General features: G+C 44.4%; 1 protein-coding gene across 1 annotated transcript in view; it reads left to right on the top strand.

Annotated features, from left to right (window-relative positions):
* Positions 1–21,096, top strand: part of diaph2 (diaphanous-related formin 2) — a 643,868-nt gene that overhangs the window by 259,780 nt on the left and 362,992 nt on the right. The window contains exon 19 of the mRNA XM_084147077.1: positions 14,443–14,557. Coding sequence (XP_084003203.1) covers positions 14,443–14,557 — 115 coding nt within the window. The remainder of the gene's footprint in view (positions 1–14,442; positions 14,558–21,096) is intronic.

Genomic DNA, 21,096 nt, shown 5'->3' with positions numbered 1-21,096 from the left:
TCTGAAGCATTCCACCAATCAGGCCTTTATGGTAAAGTGGCCAGACGGAAGCCACTCCTCATTAAAAGGCACATGACATCCCACTTGGCGTTTGCCAAAAGGCACCTAAAGACTCTCAGACCATGAGAAACAAGATTATCTGGTCTGATGAAACCAATATTAAACTCTTTGGCTTGAATGCCAAATGTGACGTCTGGAGGAAACCTGGCACCATCGCTACGGTGAAACATGGTGGTGTGCTGTGGGGATGTCTTTCAGCAGCAGGGACTGGGAGACTAGTCAGGATCAAGGGAAAGATGAACAATACAGATACATCCTTGATTAAACCTGCTCCAGAGTGCTCAGGACCTCAGACTGGGGTGAAGGTTCACCTTCCAACAGGACAACGACCCTAAGCACACAGTCAAGACAACGTAGGAGGGGCTTCGGGACAAGTCTCTGAACGTCCTTGAGTGGCCTAGCCAGAGCCAGAACTTGAACCTGATCGAATATCTCTGCAGCAACGCTCCCCATCCAACCTGACAGAGCTTGAGAGGATCTGCAGTGAAGAATGGGAGAAACTCCCCAAGTACAGGTGTGCCAAGCTTGTAGCGTCCTATCCAAAAATACTCAAGGCTGTAATCGCTGCCAAAGGTGCTTCAACAATGTACTGAGTAAAGGGTCTGATTACTTATGTAAATGTTATATTTCAATTTATAAAATATCATTTTTGCTTTGTCAAGCAAGGGGGGGGGGGGGGGTGTATTGTGTGTAGATTGATGAGGGAAGAAACAATTTTATCAATTTTAGAATAAGGCTGTAACCTAAGAAAATGTGGAAAAAGTCAAGGGGTCTGAATACTTTCCCGAAGGCGCTGTGCATCATTGAACTCAACTCTAATTCCCTTCTCATGGTTGGGGTCACTAGGCTATCTATATAGGAGTTCACAGTTGCAGCTCATTCATCCTTCATCCATAGGTGAACTGCATTCACAGCAAGGGCCATCACACTATAAAGTCACATGGCATGAGTAACCTCTAGCTTCCAAAGAGTAGGAGTGTCCAATTAACATTGTCTCCTGTCAGAGGGCTCCCGAGTGGCACAGCGGTCTAATGCACTGCATCTTCTTTATTTATTTTTATTTTTTATTTAACCTTTATTTAACCAGGTAGGCCAGTTGAGAACAAGATCTCATTTACAACTGCGACCTGGCCAAGATAAAGCAAAGCAGTGCGATAAACAACACAGAGTGTCACGATCGTCGATAGATGAAGCGGACCAAGGCGCAGCGTGATATGCATACATCTTTTATTGAAGTACACCACACGAACAAAACAACAAACCAAACGATACGTGAAGTCCTAGGTTAACACCCAAACAAACCTTACGGAACAAGATCCCACAATGACTAGTGAAAACAGGCTGCCTAAGTATGGTTCCCAATCAGAGACAACGAGCTACAGCTGCCTCTGATTGGGAACCACCCTGGCCAACATAGATCTAAACGATCTAGAATGAAAACATAGAACAACTAAACATAGGAAATCCACACCCTGGCTCAACAATTAAGAGTCCCCAGAGCCAGGCGTGACAGTACCCCCCCCCCCCCAAAGGTGCGGACTGCGACCGCGCCAACCAAACACAAGAGGGTAGGGGCGGATCCGGCTCCGGGCGTGACCACCACACTTTCTCTACCCCCCCGTTGCGCCCCTGGTCTGGTCCCGCTGGCCGGAGCTGGACTGAACACCAGTGGAGCGGATTGCTCTGGCTACAGGCGTGGAGTAGCTGACCGTGCCGGACTGACGACGCGCACCACTAGCTTGGTGCGGGGAGCAGGAACGGGCCGGACCGGGCTGGCGACGCGCACCAGTGACTTGGTGCGGGGAGCAGGAACGGGTCGGACCGGGCTGACGACGCGCACCACTGGCTTGGTGCGGGGAGCAGGAACGGGCCGTGCCGGACTAGCGACGCGCACCACCGGCTTGGTGCGGGGAGCAGGAACGGGCCGGACTGGCTTGGTGCGGGGAGCTGTAAGCACAACCCCCACCTGTGGACGTCGGGCCCTCATACCACCCTCATGGAGTCTGTTTCTGACCGTTTGAGCAGACACATGCACATTTGTGGCCTGCTGGAGGTCATTTTGCAGGGCTCTGGCAGTGCTCCTCCTGCTCCTCCTTGCACAAAGGCGGAGGTAGCAGTCCTGCTGCTGGGTTGTTGCCCTCCTATGGCCTCCTCCACGTCTCCTGATGTACTGGCCTGTCTCCTAGTAGCGCCTCCATGCTCTGGACAATACGCTGACAGACACAGCAAACCTTCTTGCCACAGCTCACATTGATGTGCCATCCTGGATGAGCTGCACTACCTGAGCCACTTGTGTGGGTTGTAGACTCCGTCTCATGCTACCACTAGAATGAAAGCACCGCCAGCATTCAAAAGTGACCAAAACATCAGCCAGGAAGCATAGGAACTGAGAAGTGGTCTGTGGTCACCACCTGCAAAACCAGTCCTTTATTGGGGGTGTCTTGCTAATTGCCTATAATTTCCACCTGTTGTCTATTCCATTTGCACAACAGAATGTTACATTTATTGTCAATCAGTGTTGCTTCCTAAGTGGACAGTTTGATTTGACTTGGAGTTACATTGTGTTGTTTAAGTGTTCCCTTTATTTTTTTGAGCAGTGTATATTTAGTTAAATGATGGAAAGTGAGATAGAGAAATATATACGAATAAAAGACAAAAAACTAAAAAACTGGCTATTTACATGAGGACACAACACAATACACGACTGCACTACTACGCCATCTTGGTATCTCCCATCTTAGTGCTTGAGGCGTCACTACAGACCCCCTGGTTCGATTCCAGGCTGTGTCACAACCGGCCGTGATTGGGAGTCCCATAGGGCGGCGCACAATTGGCCCAGCGTCGTCCGGGTTTGGCCGGTGTAGGCTGTCATTGTAAATAAGAATTTGTTCTTAACTGACTTGCCTAGTTAAATAAAGGTAAGAAAATAAAGAAGAGTCAACCAGTGTAAGTTAAATATGCAAGTGATTAAAACACAAATGGCATTGGTCCATATGGTATGCTAATGGTATTTTACTTCAATAACATTATGTGTCCATTAATTCAGGGATTAATCATAATGTCTACATCTAAGGCTGCATTTTGAGAGGCAGCCCAATTCTGATCTTCTGCCTAATTATTATCTGTTTAGTCAAACTCAGCCTAAAAGCCTTGTTATGTCCAAATCTCCTTTAGCACAACATCCAATGCACATTTGCGGGGGCAGCTGGACAATGGCTCACTTCGTATATGACTTCTGTTATAAGCATACACATGATACTGTACACTATTGTTTGCAGAGCAGATCCACAATGTTAGGATCTGATGTGAATTAGGTATAGTAGGGCTGGAGTAGGCCACTCCGTAGTGTTCTGAATGGGCCTGGGAGGGGGGAGGAGAGCGGTCCACAGGCACTACAGTATTCCATCAGGCCATCACCACAACAGCCCTCACATTCTCTTTCCTGAGCTCATTGGCCCTACTCTCCATTAACTCACCCATGGCCACCATTACAGCACCGAGCTGCACTCACAGTCGGTCGCTTGTGTTTCAGTATCTCCTGTATCGTTTTTACAACAAACGCCTCCCGTCAAGTGGGGGCCCCTCGCTGTCTCTCTAGAGCCGCCCGCCCTTGCAACTCACGTTACTTCGTCTCGCCGAGGGGCTAATAACACAGGCTGCAATGAGGCACCACTTGTGCTGGGCCGCACTGAGTGCCATGACAGTGCGTCTCTCTGAGTGTCATCACAGTCTGCGGCACTCAACGCAACCCATAATGGACTTCCGAAGGACGTTGCCACACACATTACTAGCCAATTATCAAGCGCAAATACATTAAGAGGGGGTTGTTGTCGTTCTGTATGTACAGAAGCCCGCCATCGGGGCCACGGTACGTTACGGCGGGCCACGGTAGGAGCCAAGGTAAACAAAGGGGGCATTTTGTTCTGCATGTGTGCCGATTTGAAAGGCGTCTCAATTTTACTCGGGAGAAGTCAACAAGAGCTTTCAAGTCTCAAGTTTGGCTGAGGTCTTCTAGGCACATCTAATTATTTTGCACCGTCACATTTATGTAATCAAGAGATGGCCCTCTTGGTGATAACACTTGCTGTCTAGTGGTTTAATGAACTGTGAGAGCTAGTACCTATGCTGATGTGAAGGGAAATATATATGTAAACAACAAACTAACACAAACATTTGTGAACCTTACAAATCTATGGTGATTTAGGTTTGTTTATCTTTTTATGCCCCACACAAAGACAATATATTGGTATTTAGATTAATAAAGTTGAATACAACATATGTAAAATACAGTGCATTTGGAAACCTCTTGACTTTTTACAAATTTCCTTACGTTACAGCCTTATTCTAAAATTGATTAAATATATTGTTTTCCTCATCAATCTACACACAATACCCAATAATGACAAAGCAAAAACAAGGTTTGCAAATGTATTATTTTTTTTAAATCCGGAAATATCACATTTACATAAGTATTCAGACCCTTTACTCAGTACTTTGTTGAAGTACCTTCGGCAGCGATTACAGCCTCAAGTCTTCTTGGGTATGACACTACAAGCTTGGCACACCTGCATTTGGGGAGTTTCTCCCATTTATTTTCTAAATATCCTCTCAAGCTCTGTCAGGTTGGATGGGGAGCATTGCTGCGACTGTTTTGCTAGCACAGACTGGAATATGTTCCGGGATTCTTCCGATGGCATTGAGGAGTACACCACATCAGTCACTGGCTTCATCAATAAGTGCATCGATGACGTTGTCCCCACGGTGACTGTACGTACATACCCCAACCAGAAGCCATGGATTACAGGCAACATCCGCATTGAGCTAAAGGGTAGAGGTGCCACTTTCAAGAAGTGGGACTCTAACCCGGAAGCTTATAAGAAATCACGCTATGCCCTCCGACGAACCATCAAACAGGCAAAGCGTCAATACAGGACTAAAATCAAATCGTACTACACCGGCTCTGACATTCGTCTGATGTGGCAGGGCTTGCAAACTATTACAGACTACAAAGGGAAGCACAGCCTCGAGCTGCCCAGTGACACGAGCCTACCAGACGAGCTAAATTACTTCTATGCTCGAGGCAAGTAACATTGAAACATGCATGAGAGCATCAGCTGTTCCGGACGACTGTGTGATCACGCTCTTCATAGCCGATGTGAGTAAGACCTTTAAACAGGTCAACATTCACAAGGCCACAGTGCCAGATGGATTACCAGGATGTGTACTCCGAGCATGCGCTGACCAACTGGCAAGTGTCTTCACTGACATCTCCCTGTCTGAGTCTGCAATACCAAACATTTTCAAGCAGACCACCATAGTCCCTGTGCCCAAGAACACTAAGGTAACCTGCCTAAATGACTACCGACCCGTAGCACTCCTGACGGGCCACCCTCAGGTGGTAATGGTAGGTAACAACACATCTGCCACGCTGATCCTCAACACGGGGGCCCCTCAGGTGTGCGTGCTCAGTTCCCTCCTGTACTCCCTGTTCACCCAGACTCCAACACCATCATTAAGTTTGCCGATGACACAACAGTGTTATGCCTGATCACCGACAACAACGAGATAGCCTATAGGGAGGAGGTCAGAGACCTGGCCGTGTGGTGCCACACAACGTGATCAAGACAAAGGAGACAATTGTGGACTACATGAAAAATAAGATGACCTAGCACACCCCCATTCTCATCGACAAGGCTGTAGTGGAGCAGGTTGAGAGCTTCAAGTTCCTTGGTGTCCACATCACCAACAAACTAACATGGTCCAAGCACACCAAGACAGTCGTGAAGAGGGCACAACAAAACGTATTCCCCCTAAGGAGACTGAACATATTTTGCATGGGTCCTCAGATCCTCAAAATGTTCTACAGCTGCACCATCGAGAGTATCCTTACTGGTTGCATCACTGCCTGGTATGGCAACTGCTCGGCCTCCAACCGCAAGGCACTACAGAGGGTAGTGCGTACGGCCCAGTACATCACTGGGGCCAAGCTTTCTGCCATCCAGGACCTCTATACCAGGCTTTGTCAGAGGAAGGCCCTAAAAGTTGTCAAAGACTCCAGCCACCGTAGTCATAGACTGTTCTCTCTGCTACCGCACGGCAAGCGGTAGCGGAGCGCCAAGTCTAGGTCCAAGAGGCTTCTAAATAGCTTCTACCCCCAAGCCATAAGACTCCTGAACATCTAATCAAATGGCTACCCAGACTATTTTATGCTGCTGTTACTCTCTGTTTATTATCCATGCATAGTCACTTTAATAACTCTCCCTACATGTACATACTACCTCAATTACCTCGACTAACCGGTGCCCCCGCACATTGACTCGGTACCGGGACTCCCTGTATATAGCCTCACTATTGTTATTTTACTGCTGGTCTTTAATTATTTGTAACTTTTTGTTTGTTTTTTGTTTTTTGGTATTCTTCCAAAAAACGGCATTGTTGGTTAAGGGCTTGTAAGTAAGCATTTCACTGTAAGGTCTACACCTGTTGTATTTGGCACGTGACAAATAATATTTTATTTTATTTTGTTTGCACATTTATTTTCAGGTCTCTCCAGAGATGTTCGATCTGGTTCTCAAGTCTGGGCTCTGCCTGGGCCACTCAAGGACATTCAGAGACTTGTCATAAAGCCACTCCTGCGTTGTCTTGGGTGTGTGCTTAGGGTCGTTGTCCTGTTGTAAGGTGAACCTTCACCCCAGTCTGAGGTCCTGAGCTCTCTGGAGCAGGTTTTCATCAATAATCTCTCTGTACTTTGCTCCGTTCCTCTTTCCCTCAATCCTGACTAGTCTCTCAGTCCCTGCCACTGAAAAACATCCCCACAGCATGATGCTGCCACCACAGTGTTTCACCGTAGGGATGGTTCCAGGTTTCCTCCAGACATGACACTTGGCATTCATGCCAAAGAGTTCAATCTTGGTTTCATCAGACAAGATACTATTGTTTCTCATGGTCTGAGAGTCCTTTAGGTGCCTTTTGGCAAACTCTAAACATGCTGTCATGTGCCTTTTACTGAGGAGTAAAAGTCTGTTTGGCCACTCTACCATAAAGGCCTGATTTGGTGGAGTGCTGCAGAGATGGATGTCCTTCTGGAAGATTCTCCCATCTCCACAGAGGAACTGCAGCTCTGAAAGAGTGACCATTGGGTCACCTCCCTGACGACGTCCCTTCTACTCCGATTGCTCAGGGAAGAGTCTTGGTGGTTCCAAATTTCTTCCATTTAAGAATGATGGAGGCCACTGTGTTCTTGGGGACCTTCAATGCTGCAGAAATTTTTTTGTACCCTCCCCCAGATATGTGCCTTGACACAATCCTGTCTCGGAGCTCTACGGACAGTTCATTCGACCTCATGGCTTGTTTTTTTCTCTGACATGCACTGTCAACTGTGGGACCTTATACAGACAGGTGTGTGCCTTTACAAATCATGTCCAATCAATACATTTACCACAGATGGACACCAATGAAGTTGTAGAAACATCTCAAGGATGATCAATGGAAACAGGATGCACCTGAGCATTTCATTTACATTTTTTTTACAACTTTCAATTTTCTCAATGTCACTATCAATACTGCTCAATAGTTTTCATATCAATGGCTAATACATAATACATTTTCACAATATCTCAGCATAATATTGTAGGATTATTATTATTGGTAGTTGTATTATTAACTATTATTATGTTGGTAAACTGAACATATTGTGTTGGGTTAGCTTATCCAACACAATTAATTAATTGGCAGTTAGAATGCCTACGGGTCGGTGATAAAATGTAGCTTAAATTATTTAATAGGCCTAAACAATGTTACAATTTCTTCTCACCTCTCGTGCTTGACCTTTTATAACTATTGTGAGACATTAACAGTAGGAAGGTGTTTGAAATTGCTAGCATATACAGGTCATTGCCAGGACCTTATTGTCAAGGTTGAGCGTAGATGTGGTGTGGAATCAAGCGCAGGACACACAGAGGCTTCGTACTAACGTCTTTAGTGAAGACAACAAAAGAACAAGCCAACACGGCTAAATACAACCCGGCAGGCAAGCGAACTTTACGCACACCGGTAAATGTACAAAACAAAAAGTGCACACTGTGCGGAACTCTCTTTACAACACTACCGACAGAGAGATGAACTAGCATCCCAAGTTGACAAGAACAGTTACACACAACACATAACAAAACCCAAGAGAACTTATAGGACACATAATTAACACTAACAAGGAACAGGTGTAACAAAACAGACCAAACCAAACAAACATCGCAACATCGAACGGTGGCAGCTAGTACTCCGGAGACGACGACCGCCGAAGCCTGCCCGAACAAGGAGAAGGAGCAGCCTCGGCCGAAACCGTGACACTTATTCAATGTGCAGGGGTACTGGAGTGTTTGAGGTGGGTTTATACATGTAAACAAGGCTAAAAAGGTACTGGTATTAGGAATGTATAAATGCGTGGTAATATAGTCATGGTAATATATACATGTAAACAGGCGTAATAATGACCTGTAGCAGGATAAATACTAATGGTAACAGCAATCAATAACCAATGGCCAGCAGCGTAATGGAATAATACATCTAATCAATAATCATTTTAACAGCAGCGTAGGTTGTGTCTGTGTGGGTAGAGACGTGGATGGGCATATAGTCAGTGTGTATAGTCTGTGGGAGAGGGAGAGCAGTAGTTGTTAGCTATATAACAGTCTTATGTCCAGGGGATAGAACCTGTTTAGGAGTCTGTTTGTCTGAGCCTTGATGCACCGGTACTGCCTGCCGGATGGGAGCATGGAGAACCGTCTCGGGGGGCTGGAGTCTTTGGCAATTTTTCAGACCTTTCTCAGACACCACCTGGCATGTACATCCTGGATGGCTGGGAACTCGACTCCAACGTTGTGATGGGCCAGTTGCCGTGCCATATAGTGATAAAACCAGTCAGGATGCTCTCAATGTTGCAGCTGTAAAAGTTCCTAAGGATCTGAGAGGCCATGCCAAATAGTTTCAGCCTCCTGAGGGAGAAGAGGCGTTGCCGTGCCTTCTTCACGACTGTGCTGTTGAGAGAGGACCACGTTAAGTCCTCAGTGGTGTGGACACCAAGAAACTTGAAGCTCTTGACCCTCTCCACTGTGGCCCCGTCGATGTGGATGGGGGTGTACACCTGCCCCTGTTTCCTGTAGTCCACAACAACTCCTTTGTCTTGCTGATGTTGAGGGAGAGGTTGTTGTCCTGGCACTACACAGCCAGGTGTGTGTCTGGGATGATAGAGGTGATGTTCCATGCCTTTCAAAGCACTTCATGATTACATATATTAGTGCTACAGGGTGGTAGTCATTGTTGCAGGTAGCCTTAGAGTTCTTGGGAACAGGAATGATGGTGGTCGGCTTGAGACATGTGGGGATTACAGACTGGGACAAGGAGAGGTTGAAAAATGACAGTGAAGATCCCTGCCAGCTGGTCTGCACATGCTCTGAGAACGCACCCTGGAATACCATCGGGCCCCGAGGTCTTGCAAGTGTTGACCAGATTAAAAACCTTACTCACGTCGGCCTCAGAGTGCAAGATCACCCAGCCTTCTGGGATGGCGAGGGCCCTCGTGCACAGTACATACACATCATTGGATAGATCATGGCTAGGTCTACCTTTGTAATCCGTAATGGACTGTAGCCCCTGCCACAGGATTCCACCTTGTCCTTTTGCCTGTTTGATGGTTCTGTCGAGGGTTGTAGTGGGACATCTTGTACACATTTGTGTCCTTAGCCGTAGCCTCAGGGTTTGTTGCAATAGCCCTGTGTATGGTAAATCTGTCCTTTAGCTTAGCACATTATTATAATAATGTGCAAATAGTCAGGGTAGCCATGATTAGCTGTTTAGGAGTCTTATGGCTTGGGGGTAGAAGCACGCACCCCTGAGGGGCCCCCGTGTTGAGGATCAGTGTGGCAGATGTGTTGTTACCTACCCTTACCACCTGGGGGCGGCCCATCAGGAAGTCCAGGATCCAGTTGCAGAGGGAGGTGTTTAGTCCCAGGATCCTTAGCTTAGTGATGAGCTTTGAGGGCACTATGGTGTTGAATGCTGAGCTGTAGTCAATGAATAGCATTCTCACGTAGGTGTTCCTCTTGTCCAGGTGGGAAAGGGCAGTGTGGAGTGCAATAGATATTGCATCATCTGTGAATATGTTCGGGCGGTATGCAAATTGGAGTGGGTCAGCTATTTTCCCTCACATATACATTACATTCTAATCTTAATTCCAACCCTCAGATGTCCACAGACTAACCCATATTTCCCAGTACACTACCATTTTACTATTTCCTTTTGCAATATATCCTTCTATTTTACTGTGATGTCTTAAACGGGTCTTGAACAATCAGAGCTGCTGTAGGCGTATATGCAAATATCCATTGCCATATATGGATCTGTGCCATTCACTTTGAACTGGACTGTGTTTACAGCATGAGCGGTCACGAGTAGATATGCTTGTTTTGAGATCAAAGCGAGAGCTGCATGTAGCCACCTGTGCACATTTGTTCATATTTTTTTGCTAGTTAGTGAGTGATTAGCCCAGTTATAGCTCATTTCTAGTCAACAATGGGGAAGTGGTTGCTTCCTACAAGAGCACAAAATGTGTGCATTTCTAGTAATCTTTGGAAAGCTAGTCAGGTAAATCACATTTTTATTTCTTAAAGGGGCAGTGTTGTATTTTGAGACAGTCTTGAATAAGCTAAGTAGCCAATAGGCAGAGGGTAGCATAATTTGTCTGATTCTCAATAATAATGTTATGGGAATAATAATGCATTTCATTTTGTAAAGTGATTTCTTTCATCAGACCACACAACATCTTCAGTAACCTCCTTGTCTGAAGGACAAGTTGATAAACAGGTTAATGTCAAGCCCTGCAAGTCTCATGGAATGTAGGCATACTTTGAACACCACATATTTGCTGCTACTGTAGGCTGAATGATATAACAGCTATTTCCATGTTAAAATGTTATGGGATGTATTTCTTTCCATTGTTTTTGATGTATGATCAAATAGCCACAGCAGCCTACTTGGCCACGGTTAAAACTGTAACTTAAAGCGGGTACAGCCACAGTGTTCACAGTAACAGTTGCACATCATTTTCACAACGTTCAAGTTTGCGCTCAGCAGACCAGAAATTTGCTCAGTGCCGAAACTAAATATATGGAACCTGCCTATTTGTACAATTTGTACCAAGATTGCGCTACAAATAAATATTTTACCTAGGAGTGTAATCATATTTCCCATTGATTGATCGTGGTTTTTCAGATCTACTAAGAGTACTGTGTGTAGGTCCATCTGAACACATACATTATGACTTAAAGGTCCATTGAATAGAACAGATTGATGCATCAATTGTTGTTTTGTATATCAGTTTATAAACCCAACACCATATTATTGGGACATCAAACATCTGTTCCCAACTATCTAGATGTTTATATACAGTACCAGTCAAAAGTTTGGACACACCTACTCATTCAAGGGTTTTTCTTTATTTTTACTATTTTATACATTGTAGAATAATAGTGAAGACATCAAAACTATGAAATAACACATATGGAATCATGTAGTAACCAAAAAAGTGTTAAACAAATCAATTACTCATGTTTCTTGGCCCAAGCAATTCTCTTCTTCTTATTGGTGTCCTTTTGTAGTGGTTTCTTTGCAGCAATTTGTCCATGAAGGCCTGGTTCACACAGTCTCCTCAGAACAGTTGATGTTGAGATGTGTCTGTGACTTTAACTCTGTGAAACATTTATTTGGGCTGCAATCTGAGGTGCAGTTAACTCTAATGAACTTATCCTCTGAGCAGAGGTAACTGTGGGTCTTCCTTTCCTGTGGCGGTACTCATGAGAGCCAGTGGCGTCATAGCGCTTGATGATGTTTGTGACTGCACTTGAAGAAACTTTACGAGTTCTTAAAATTGTCCATATTGACTGACCTTCATGTCTTAAAGTAATGATGGACTGTCATTTCTCTTTGCTTATTTGAGCTGTTCTTGCCATAATATGGACTTGGTCTTTTACCAAATAGGGCTGTCTTCTGTATACCACCCCTACCTTGTCACAACACAACTGATTGGCTCAAACACATTAAGAAGGAAAGACATTTCACAAATGTACTTTTAATATGGCACACCTGTTAATTGAAATGCATTCCAGGTGACTACCTCATGAAGCTGGTTGAGATAATGCCAAGAGTGTGCAAAGCTGTCATCAAGGCAAAGGTTGGCTACTTTGAAGAATCTAAAATATAAAATATATTTTGATTTGTTTAACACTTTTTTGGTTACTGCATGATTCCATATGTGTTATTTCATTAGGTTTGATGTCTTCAATATTGCTATTATTGTTATTATATAACATAGTAAAAATAAAGAAAAACCCTTGAATGACTAGGTGTGTCCAAACTTTTGACTGGTACTGTATAAACATATGAAAGTATGTGTATTCGGCTATTTCGGCCATACCCATTGCTGTCAGGTGTATCAAATCGAGCCCAAACATTGGCAGTAGAATGGCCTTACTGAAGATCTCAGTGACTTTCAACATGGCACCGTCATAGGATGCCACCTTTCTAACAAGTCCGTTGGTAAAATTTCTGCCCTGCTAGAGCTGCCCCGATCAACTATAAGTGCTGTTATTGTGAAGTGGAAAACGTCTAGGAGCAACAATGACTCAGCTGCGAAGTGGCAGGCCACACAAGTTCACAGTACGGGACCACCAAGTGCTGAACAATTGTCTGTCCTCAGTTGCCAGGAGAACACTACCTGCCCCAATGCATAGTGCCAACTGTAAAGTTTGGTGAAGGAGGAATAATGGTCTGGGGCTGTTTTTCATGGTTCGGGCTAGGCCCCTTAGTTCCATTGAAGGGAAATGTTAACGCTACAGCATACAATTACATTATAGACAATTTTGTGCTTCCAACTTTGTGGCAACAGTTTGGGGAAGGCCCTTTCCTGATTCAGCAGGACAATGCCCCCGTGCTCAAAGCGAGGTCCATACAGAAATGGTTTGCCGAGATCAGTTTGGAAGAACTTGACTGGACTGCACAGAGCCCTGACCTCAACCCCATCTAACTATTTTGGGATGAATTAGAACGCAGACTGCGAGCCAGGCCTAATCGCACAACATCAGTGCCCGACCTCACTAATACTCTTGTAGCTGAATGGAATCAAGTCCCCACAACAATATTCCAACATCTAGTGGAAAGCCTTCCCAGAAGAGTGGAGGCTGTTATAGCAGCAAAGGGGGGACCTACTCAATTTTAATGCCCATGATTTTGGAATGAGATGTTCTACAAGCAGGTGTCCACATACTTTTGGTCATGTAGTGTTTTTTTATTTTTATTTTTTTGTACAATTAACTAAAAACATACATAGACAAAAACAATAAACAACTTACTAGTTACATACATATCCACAAACATTAATGACGTCACACTTGCTCAGACCCACATGTTCCCACCGTATCCACACCCAATGTTGTTTCTAATACTTATAAGACTCTATCCAAAATTATTTCAAATTGTCATTTCAAATTGTGTGATGTTGTTTCTGTCTGTAGCCATATTTCTTTCAATATTTAAATAAGAAATCATTTGATTCTTCCATTCTCTTAATGTTGGAGTATCATTTGACTTCCAGTATTTAAGTAATAGCTTCTTCATCAACTCTCTTAAATTTCATGCTGCAAAGTTTTCAAACCTCTCAACCTTGAGCGAAACTGATACATTTTATGATTTATACTAGTTATTTTAAGCCATGCATTTTCTTTGGTTTGTGCTGTGTTTGACACTAAATGAGGGGATATCAATGCAGTGCAATGTGCAACATGACGGGTGATCACCAATGTGCACATACAGACACACACACACACACACACACACACACACACACACACACACACACACAAAATGCATCACCATTCTAGGTGAGCGGGGTTTGAAGAAGTGACATTTAAGTGGATTGGCAGCCAGACCGGCTGTTGAAGGAATGGCAGCCGCTGATTACTCCTTGCGATAAATTAACTCCCGAGTGGCGCAGTGGTCTAAGGCACTGCATCGCAGTGCTAGCTGTGCCACTAGAGATCCTGGTTCGAATCCAGGCTCTGTCGTAGCTGGCCGCGACCGGGAGACACATGGGGCGGCGCACAATTGGCCCAGCGTCGTCCAGGGTAGGGGAGGGAATGGCCGGCAGGGATGTAGCTCAGTTGGTAGAGCATGGTGTTTGCAATGCCAGGGTTGTGGGTTCGTTTCCCACGGGGGGCCAGTATGAAAAAAATAAAAATAATGTATGCACTCACTAACTGTAAGTCGCTCTGGATAAGAGCGTCTGCTAAATGACTAAAATGTAAATGTAAATGAATCCTTGTTGTGTTGTTGCAGATAGTACCTCAGGAAATGGCAGAGAATTGCTTCTGGATCAAAGTCAAAGAGGAGAAGTTTGAGAACCAAGACCTCTTTGCCCAGCTCTCCCTCAGCTTTTCCTCTAGGACCAAAGGTAAGCAGGCCCCATTAGGCCTCATTTCTCTCCACTCCTTTACTAATGCATCTACACACACACACTTCATTTGGCCACTCCGGCTGTGGGAAACCAAGTGGCTTTCATTTCCAGACACTTTAGGAAACAATTTGTCTCTGTGAAATGTTGATTATTGTTAAAACCATCCCCCTTTTCGTATGTCTTTGAACAATCCGGCTGTGGATGGTTATGTGTTGAAATCTCTCTGAGCCAATTAGTGGTTCCGCTGCTGTTGCTTCTGCACTGTGTTTGTGTGTCAGGGTGTAGAAGCTGGAGATACAGTAGGGATTTTTTGTATTAGTTGAGTGGCTTTCGGTGTGTGTGTGTGTGTGTGTGTGTGTGTGTGTGTGTGTGTGTGTGTGTGTGTGTGTGTGTATTTGTGTGTGTGTGTGTGTGTGCACGTGATGAAAATGACTCCCACACAATGTGAGTTATTGCAAGAAAAGTACAAAGGTGGTATTTATGTGATCTCATTTCTCTGTGTATGTATGCATTTGCATATATCTTTGTGTGTTTGTATGTATGTGTTTGAGTGAACTGAGGACAGTCACACTCGACTTGGCCCTGCCTTTTCCAGTCCAGTAGATTCTCCTCCAAAGGGAGACCCAGTGAAGGAAGCTCTGGGAGTTTATCTTCTCCCGGTCAGTTTGTTTCTGAGATCCACATCCAGACTACCTAACTTGCTGTTGAATAACACAAGCTGAAGGAAAGCACATTTTTGTTTTGAGGGAGAGGGTGTATGGTGGTGTGGGGGCTGGTGGTGTATTCCTCCCATGACAATGCCAGTGTTTTCCAGCTCTCTGACGTGTGCATGTAATGTGTACACACTCTTCTAATAGGGGTCAACTGAAAGACCTGTCATACAGAACTGGAATCACAGCTCTTCTCTCTCTGAGTTGGTGGGTGTGATGACAATTATTGAATTCACTCATGAAGTGGATAATTTACGTTTAATTAAAGTCATGGAATTGGAATTTAATTAGAATGTTTGGACTCAATATTACATGTTCAATATTTGTACATTTCCCAGTTAATGGAATGAATGCACATAGTATAAACTATTTACGGTAGAATTTGTTTTTAGTCATTTCAACCTGTATTCCTATATTTCCAGCATAGCTATGCAATCTGAACAGTAACATGATTAGCCTGAAAGCCTGAGGGAATTGAATTCAAATGGGAATTTGTGGAATTGTTCGGGATAATATTGAATTGGGAATTGAATTCTTGTAATTTACCTAAGATTAATTATCTCTGAATTCAAAGACTGACCTGGAATTTGAATTTAATTAAATGGAATTTACAGGGAGAGAGAATTGAATTAGAAATTCATTTGTGGAATTGACCCCAATCCTGATGACTACCCCACCAGCCCTTATGTCTCCTCACTGTCTGTCAGGACACAAGCCAGACTGTTGGCATCTCTCCTCTCCTATATGCTCCTTCTCTCCTCCTCTCCCCTCCTCCTTTCCTCTCCTCTCCTCCTTTCCGCTTCGCTCCTTCTCCTCTCCCCTCAAGACTGCATAACAAAACTCTATGAAATAAACAGCAATGTATCCCCTAAGCTGGGATGTGATTTGTTGGCACAATACAGATGAAGAGAATAACAGTGGGAACAAGGGAGCAGATTTAGCTGGGCTTAATGAAGCAAAGGGTAAAGGCCGAGAGCCATGTCACTGCTCTCTCTGCAGGAGAGACGACAAGACACAGGCTGAATCCCAAATCACCCCCCCTTCCCCCTCGGCCCTCCATTTGTGCGTTTACCCGCACCTCCACCATTTGCACAAGTGTCCCAAAGCTGAGGGAGTGAAAATTATCGAGGGCATAGGGGCTAATTAGACCCTCAGCTAGCCACTTTGACTTAGCCAGCAAAGTTGCATGCATCAGAGCCAAGTGCTATCCCGACACGCACTGCAATATGTTTGGAGTTTGCGGAATTTCATACAAAATAATGGAGAGGTGTGCCTAATGATATGCCACGTGCATTTGTTTGTCTGATTTCCAGACTTTACACAGGCAACAGATGAAATACCTCCCAAATTAAATGTTTAACTGTTTCTGAGGTTTATATATTTTCAAACAGCAGGGGGGGTATTTGTTAATTTGATTTCCATGTTCATATTTAAAAGTGGAACATGAATTGCATCATTCAAGTCAGGAGTGTGTCCTTAAGTTGATGGGTTTATTGATCCCCTCGCAACTCTCTGGAAGTCAACCTCTGAGTTTCGTCAGCAACACATGACAACGGATGGCCTTCAGAGCAAGGGGGTAGGGGCGAGGGGGTAGTTTGGGATTCACTTACTGTCTCTTCTTCCGCAGTGTCTCTACGCTTCAGCAACACCTGAAAACAACCACAGGGAGGGAGGGAGGGAGGGAGGGAGGGAGGGAGGGAAAGTAAGAGTATAGGTGTTTTTGCTTTGTTTTTAACATGGCATCAGCAAGGGAGGAAGAGATCACAAGAACATAACACGCAAACGAGGAAACCATAGCGTTCCGGTAGAGAAACATGATTACTAATTAACACCAGCAATAATTAATAGTATCTTTTGTGTGCTGTACTTCACTGTTCTTTCAGAAGTGTAATTCCTATCCATTTCCACCTCAGACAAAGAAGGAATCCAAATCCTGCAAACAATATAACACTGCTTATTAATACAGTATTATGCAGTATTTATACTGTATTCCATTTGCTTTTAATTAGCATATTCTCTTCTCTTTAATCTACATTCTTATAGTTTTTAAGGTTTCCTTTATTTGCATTTTATAGGGCCTAGGAAGTATAGGCACATTAGCCATACCTCTGCTTTACATTTATTTTCAGTGTCTTTTTCTAATTCAAATTCTTCCTCTTTCATGTAACAGTCGGGTTCTATAGGTATGCTCCGCGTTCCCGCTGGCAGCTTGGAAAGGCATGATATAGCGGATTCCTCTGGGAGTTACAGTGGGGAAAAAAAGTATTTAGTCAGCCACCAATTGTGCAAGTTCTACCACTTAAAAAGATGAGAGAGGCCTGTAATTTTCATCATAGGTACACGTCAACTATGACAGACAAAATGAGAAAAAAAAATCCAGAAAATCACATTGTAGGATTTTTAATGAATTTATTGGCATATGATGGTGGAAAATAAGTATTTGGTCAATAACAAAAGTTTCTCAATACTTTGTTATATACCCTTTGTTGGCAATGACACAGGTGAAACGTTTTCTGTAAGTCTTCACAAGGTTTTCACACACTGTTGCTGGTATTTTGGCCCATTCCTCCATGCAGATCTCCTCTAGAGCAGTGATGTTTTGGGGTTGTCGCTGGGCAACACAGACTTTCAACTCCCTCCAAAGATTTTCTATGGGGTTGAGATCTGGAGACTGGCTAGGCCACTCCAGGACCTTGAAATGCTTCTTACGAAGCCACTCCTTCGTTGCCCGGGCGGTGTGTTTGGGATCATTGTCATGCTGAAAGACCCAGCCACGTTTCATCTTCAATGCCCTTGCTGATGGAAGGAGGTTTTCACTCAAAATCTCACGATACATGGCCCCATTCATTCTTTCCTTTACACGGATCAGTCGTCCTGGTCCCTTTGCAGAAAAACAGCCCCAAAGCATGATGTTTCCAACCCCATGCTTCACAGTAGGTATGGTGTTCTTTGGATGCAACTCAGCATTCTTTGTCCTCCAAACATGACGAGTTGAGTTTTTACCAAAAAGTTATATTTTGGTTTCATCTGACCATATGACATTCTCCCAATCCTCTTCTGGATCATCCAAATGCACTTCAGACGGGCCTGGACATGTACTGGCTTAAGCAGGGGGACATGTCTCGCACTGCAGAATTTGAGTCCCTGGCGGCGTAGTGTGTTACTGATGGTTGGCTTTGTTACTTTGGTCCCAGCTCTCTGCAGGTCATTCACTAGGTCCCCCCGTGTGGTTCTGGGATTTTTGCTCACCGTTCTTGTGATCATTTTGACCCCACGGGGTGAGATCTTGCGTGGAGCCCCAGATCGAGGGAGATTATCAGTGGTCTTGTATGTCTTCCATTTCCTAATAATTGCTCCCACAGTTGATTTCTTCAAACCAAGCTGCTTACCTATTGCAGATTCAGTCTTCCCAGCCTGGTGCAGGTCAACAATTTTGTTTTTGGTGTCCTTTGACAGCTCTTTGGTCTTGGCCATTGTGAAGTTTGGAGTGTGACTGTTTGAGGTTGTGGACAGGTGTATTTTATACTGATAACAAGTTCAAACAGGTGCCATTAATACAGGTAACGAGTGGAGGACAGAGGAGCCTCTTAAAGAAGAAGTTACAGGTCTGTGAGAGCCAGAAATCTTGCTTGTTTGTAGGTGACCAATTACTTATTTTCCACCATAATTTGCAAATAAATTCATTAAAAATCCTACAATGGGATTTTCTGGATTTTTTTCCCTCAATTTGTCTGTCATAGTTGACGTGTACCTATGATGAAAATTACAGGCCTCTCTCATCTTTTTAAGTGGGAGAACTTGCACAATTGGTGGCTGACTAAATACTTTTTTTCCCCACTGTATAAATAAAGCACGCGTCAGGGGACTGGTGTATCGTGAAAGATGAGGCAAACAGGTGTAAATGTGTTCCCTGTGGAACTGCCCTTGGAAAATGGTGCAAAAAGCCTTCTGTTTAACTCGCCGTTCCTTGGGAGTCACACTTGTTACTCGCATTGTCTAATAACAACACCCACCAAAAAAATGCCTTACTCTTTATGAGCCTTGCCATTTAATTGGTTTTAACAAGAAAGGGGAAATCATAATCAACAGGGATTGACATCTCTGTTTCCAGCCTCTTAAGTTTATCAGATTCCTACTGTGTTTCCAATTATGGCTACCTTTCTGCAGTAACAGCCAACATCCCAACAACGCTTGAACCCAGCAGTATTGTCAGAGGGGCCTGCTGAAGGCAGAGTTGCTGAATATAAGGTCTAGCCTGTTCACATTGCTTTACATTTCATTTACTCACCCAAACTGTAGCTGTTTGCCCGGCTGCGGAGATGGTAATGCATTGGCCCATTATCCATTGGATTCGAAGGCCCATGTTCACCTCAGTGGATCGACCTGATCTCCCCAGGAAGAGGAAGGGAAGTGATACTATGTACAGGGGTACAGCCAGGTTACCCACTGTACCTGTGCCCTCATAACCTGCTAAGGAAGCCCTTATCGCTCATCATCTCCTACCAAGAATGAGACAGGGGAGGTCACTAATTGTCCATCTCCATCAAAGCTGCTGCCCCCAAACAACCCCTTCTCTCTGCCAGGCCAGACCTTGCTGCAACACTGGGGGAAATGTGTCCACCAAGGTTTATTTGTTCTGGCTTATTTAAATCGGCTCTTTTGAGCAGAGCAACTCCCCACTTCATTTTATTGCTATTTTATATCCCTTGTAGCACTGGTTGTTTGGCTTTTCCCTCCTCCCTCCCTCACTCATTCTTTCCTTCCATCTATCGTTCTCTTTCTCTTTACCCCTGAGTCCCTTCACTTGGTGGTATCAATCAGCGGTTATGCCTGTGTTCAGCTCCTGGGATCATATCAGATGCACTTGTGGTTTGAGCGTCTAGCATGGCCTGCTGCATTTGAACAGCAATTCTGTCGGCCGGGCTTTTCAGTTCTGTTTGAAATATGATTGATGTTGGCAAACTTCTTCAACCCGCAATCTCCTAATAGCGTTTTTCCATTGCCAACAGCGCCTGCTAAACACACATAGGGCATATGCCTTGATGTAATGATGACATGTGTTTGAGGCTTCCGAATGTTCTGAGAAGAACCCTACTGCTTTTCATCAGTGCATGACAACAACAGAACTAAGAGAGAGAAACCATCCTGAACAAAACAACTGAAGTAGCATAACACTTAAATGACACCCCTGGTCTACTGCACACATGTCAAACTCATTCCACAGAGGGCAGAGTGTCTGCGGGTTTTCGCTCCTCCCTTGTACTTGATTAATTAAGGTTATTCATTAGTAATGAACTCCCCTCACCTGGTTCTCTATGTCATAATTGAAAGGAAAAACCAAAAACTCACAGACACTAGGCCCTCCATGGAATGAGTTTGACACCCCTGGTCAACTGTATAACAAAGTTTGTCAATATTGTTACATCTTTTTCAGCATATACATTATTCAGTGTAAATGTAACTTATTTGTATGAAACTGAATATGACCATAAATATTTAACCTATTTAACAAGGTTGATGGAGAAAAGGCTTGGCCTCACTGCTTGTCTCTTGCATCATTATCCCCAACCCTACTGCACTTCTGAATCTCTAGTGTAGTGTAGCATAGAGTGGATCGATGGCTGTGTACACTAAGTGGTCTGTGAATAGGTGTCCCTCCTCATTGCTCTACACTAGCGGTTCTACCGATAAACAACATGGAGATGTATGGAAATAATTGGGTTGTTAGCGGGCCCAGTCGTTATTCTCAGGGAGGAGCCTGGCGGCTGCGCTCGACCCCTCTGATCGAGTTCACCGGCCCCTCCCTCTCCCAGCATGCCTCTGTGT

This window comes from Coregonus lavaretus (assembly GCF_964263955.1).
Source record: "Coregonus lavaretus genome assembly, chromosome: 29".
In the NCBI taxonomy this organism is placed as follows: domain Eukaryota; kingdom Metazoa; phylum Chordata; class Actinopteri; order Salmoniformes; family Salmonidae; genus Coregonus; species Coregonus lavaretus.
The sequence above is the reverse complement of the archived record's forward strand: the minus strand, read 5'-3'. Positions and strand labels throughout refer to the sequence as shown.